General features: G+C 43.9%; 1 protein-coding gene across 1 annotated transcript in view; it reads right to left on the bottom strand.

Annotated features, from left to right (window-relative positions):
- LOC106815488 (coagulation factor IX-like) overlaps positions 1–1,333 on the bottom strand; it is a 42,787-nt gene extending 41,454 nt beyond the window's left edge. The window contains exon 1 of the mRNA XM_014819951.1: positions 1,178–1,333. Coding sequence (XP_014675437.1) covers positions 1,178–1,251 — 74 coding nt within the window. The 5' untranslated portion in view covers positions 1,252–1,333. The remainder of the gene's footprint in view (positions 1–1,177) is intronic.
- Between the last annotated feature and the right edge of the window lie 1,175 nt (positions 1,334–2,508).

Genomic DNA, 2,508 nt, shown 5'->3' with positions numbered 1-2,508 from the left:
ATTGCGATAAATTGCACGCTTAGTTACTTGCCAGGTAGGCCGTGTGGCTTGTGGTGGGGGGGACTCATGCCGTCTATAACGACACAGACAACTAACAAGATATATGTGTGTTGTGGTTGTGTGTGGTGCTGTGTGTGTGGTGTGGGTGTGTGTGTGTGTGTGTGTGTGTGTGTGTGTGGTGTGTGTGGTGAATGTGGGGCGTGCGCTCGCTGCCATTATAACAACAAGGGGTCGAATAATACACGGTCAAACGTACGCTCTTACACCTATGACGTAGAACAGGAGTCCTTTAAGTCGATCCGCTGGGCTGAAAGAACAAATATATTTTAGACTGTCCTGCGGCACAATAGTAATCATGCGGAAATTCGCCTTATCTTGTGGTGGTTGCATGCACGACCAAAATTCTAAACTAAACGTAACTAAAACTTATTTACCGTCAGTCGCTCTGTTCGTTTTGTAAACCTTTTAGCTGTTTAATAGTAATATGTTTTACTATTGCTGTATAAGAAAAGCTGACACGGCAGATACGTACACGTCGCGTGTACGAACAAACACACATACACGTTCACACACGCACACATGCACTAACACACACACACACACACACACACACCACACACACACACACACACACACACACGCGCGCGCAGCCACACAGCAAACTCACAGCACGCACATGGCGCATGCACACACGCACACGCGCACAAACAGCGCGCACACACACCATCACACACACAACACACACACACACACCACACACACGCGGCGCGCGCGCGCGGCGCGCACGCACACACGCATACTCACACACGCACGAATACGCATGCACACACGCACACGCGCACAAACACGCGGCGCGCAGCACATACACGCCATACTCAACACGCACAATACGCATGCACACACGCACACGCGCAACAAACACGCGGCCTAAGGCGAGCTGGTGCTGAATCGATCGCGCCAACGCGTGCAACATGCATCGTGCTCGCTGCTGGCTACACACACACACGAACGCATCACACGAGAGGGATCACATTACCTCCCATGCAACTCCGTTGCAGCGGAGGTAACAAACAAGCGCACACACACGCATTCGTTTATGTCTAGGTTACCTACAGCGTGCCACACCCTAGAGGTGCGTATGTGTCTAACAACCGATGTCTCTAACAACTATACGTACCCACAATCAGCTAACGCAACGGCCAGTAACAGCATGCCAGCAAGCCTTGCCGTCATTTCTACGCAGTAGATCATGATGCCGAGCAAGTATACGTCGCAAATTATTGATATATGTCTCTCTCTCTAGCGCGCGTGCGTCAGTCTCAGTCTTCAATGTAAGCCTGTCCGGCTCACTACTGCTCTTTCAACCGGGTCGGAATAGTGTGCGTCGACGAACTATAACTCTCCATAAATTTCCCCAGAACCTCGGGGCGTTCCACGAACACACCTGTTCTAATCGCTGCTCTACGTATACCCGGTAAATAGTATTTATAGAGAAGAAAGAGAGAGTCGTTACTCTGTTATGCGAGACACGCACGCGCATGCGCAGTTGTCTTGTCCCCGCGATATTCTCTCGCCGAGCCTCGCTATCGCTTTTTTGATGGTGTTTAACAATGAGTTGCCATGGCATGTTGTTTACGTAGATACTTATTGAAATTAATATTCATATCGCTATCGTGTATGATATGGATTTCTCAAACACACGCTCACGAATAACGTGTTTACATATTCAACAATGCTGGTCTTATTATCTGATTTGTTAATTCGTCGCGATTACTTTTGTGCTTTTTTGCTCAAATTCTTCTTCTCATTAAAATTGTGTTTTTTTTAACTTTCTTCATCCTGGCCGTCTATGCGTTTAGATTTTCGTTTCCCTAACAGCAGATGAATATTGATCAGGTTTTAAGTTATTACAAGATGTTTCTCATTCTCTGCAGCAGCGGGTCAAAGATATTTGAAAGACAAACTGATGATGTGACGCAAATTTCTTTTGTTGCTCTTGTTTTCCGTTAAAAATAGTAGAGCGTAACAGTAACGGTGCCGAGACATTTTTAACTATTTGATGGTGAAATATATGCACAATGGTTGATGTCTGCTAATATATTGAACGTCATCGTTATTGAGAGACAATATGCATAACTGGCGTGTCATTAATACGCCATTCGTTATCATTTGTCACCTATGCTTTAATAGTAACAATAATTTGTCACATATGCCTTAATAATTAGAATAATTAGGCGCCTATTCCTTAGTAATAACAATAGTTAGAGACACATCGTAAAATAACTGTTAATAATTATAGATGCCTTAACTACTAACAAAATATAACAATAATTATAACACGTACTTTCGTAACTAGCAATAATAAGCAGATAATCCTGGTAACTAACAATACACTTTCAACAATATAGTGTGTATTGTTGAACACCTTTTAACAATATAATGTGTATTGTTGTAGTACCTATACAAGAGACTATACCCTAAAATATTTTTTCTTATAAACTTTGGTGC

The sequence above is a fragment of the Priapulus caudatus genome, unplaced genomic scaffold (genome assembly GCF_000485595.1).
Source record: "Priapulus caudatus unplaced genomic scaffold, Priapulus_caudatus-5.0.1 Scaffold1127, whole genome shotgun sequence".
Taxonomy (NCBI): Eukaryota; Metazoa; Priapulida; class Priapulimorpha; order Priapulimorphida; family Priapulidae; genus Priapulus; species Priapulus caudatus.
Note: the sequence above shows the minus strand (reverse complement) of the source record. Positions and strands in the feature narration are given on the sequence as shown.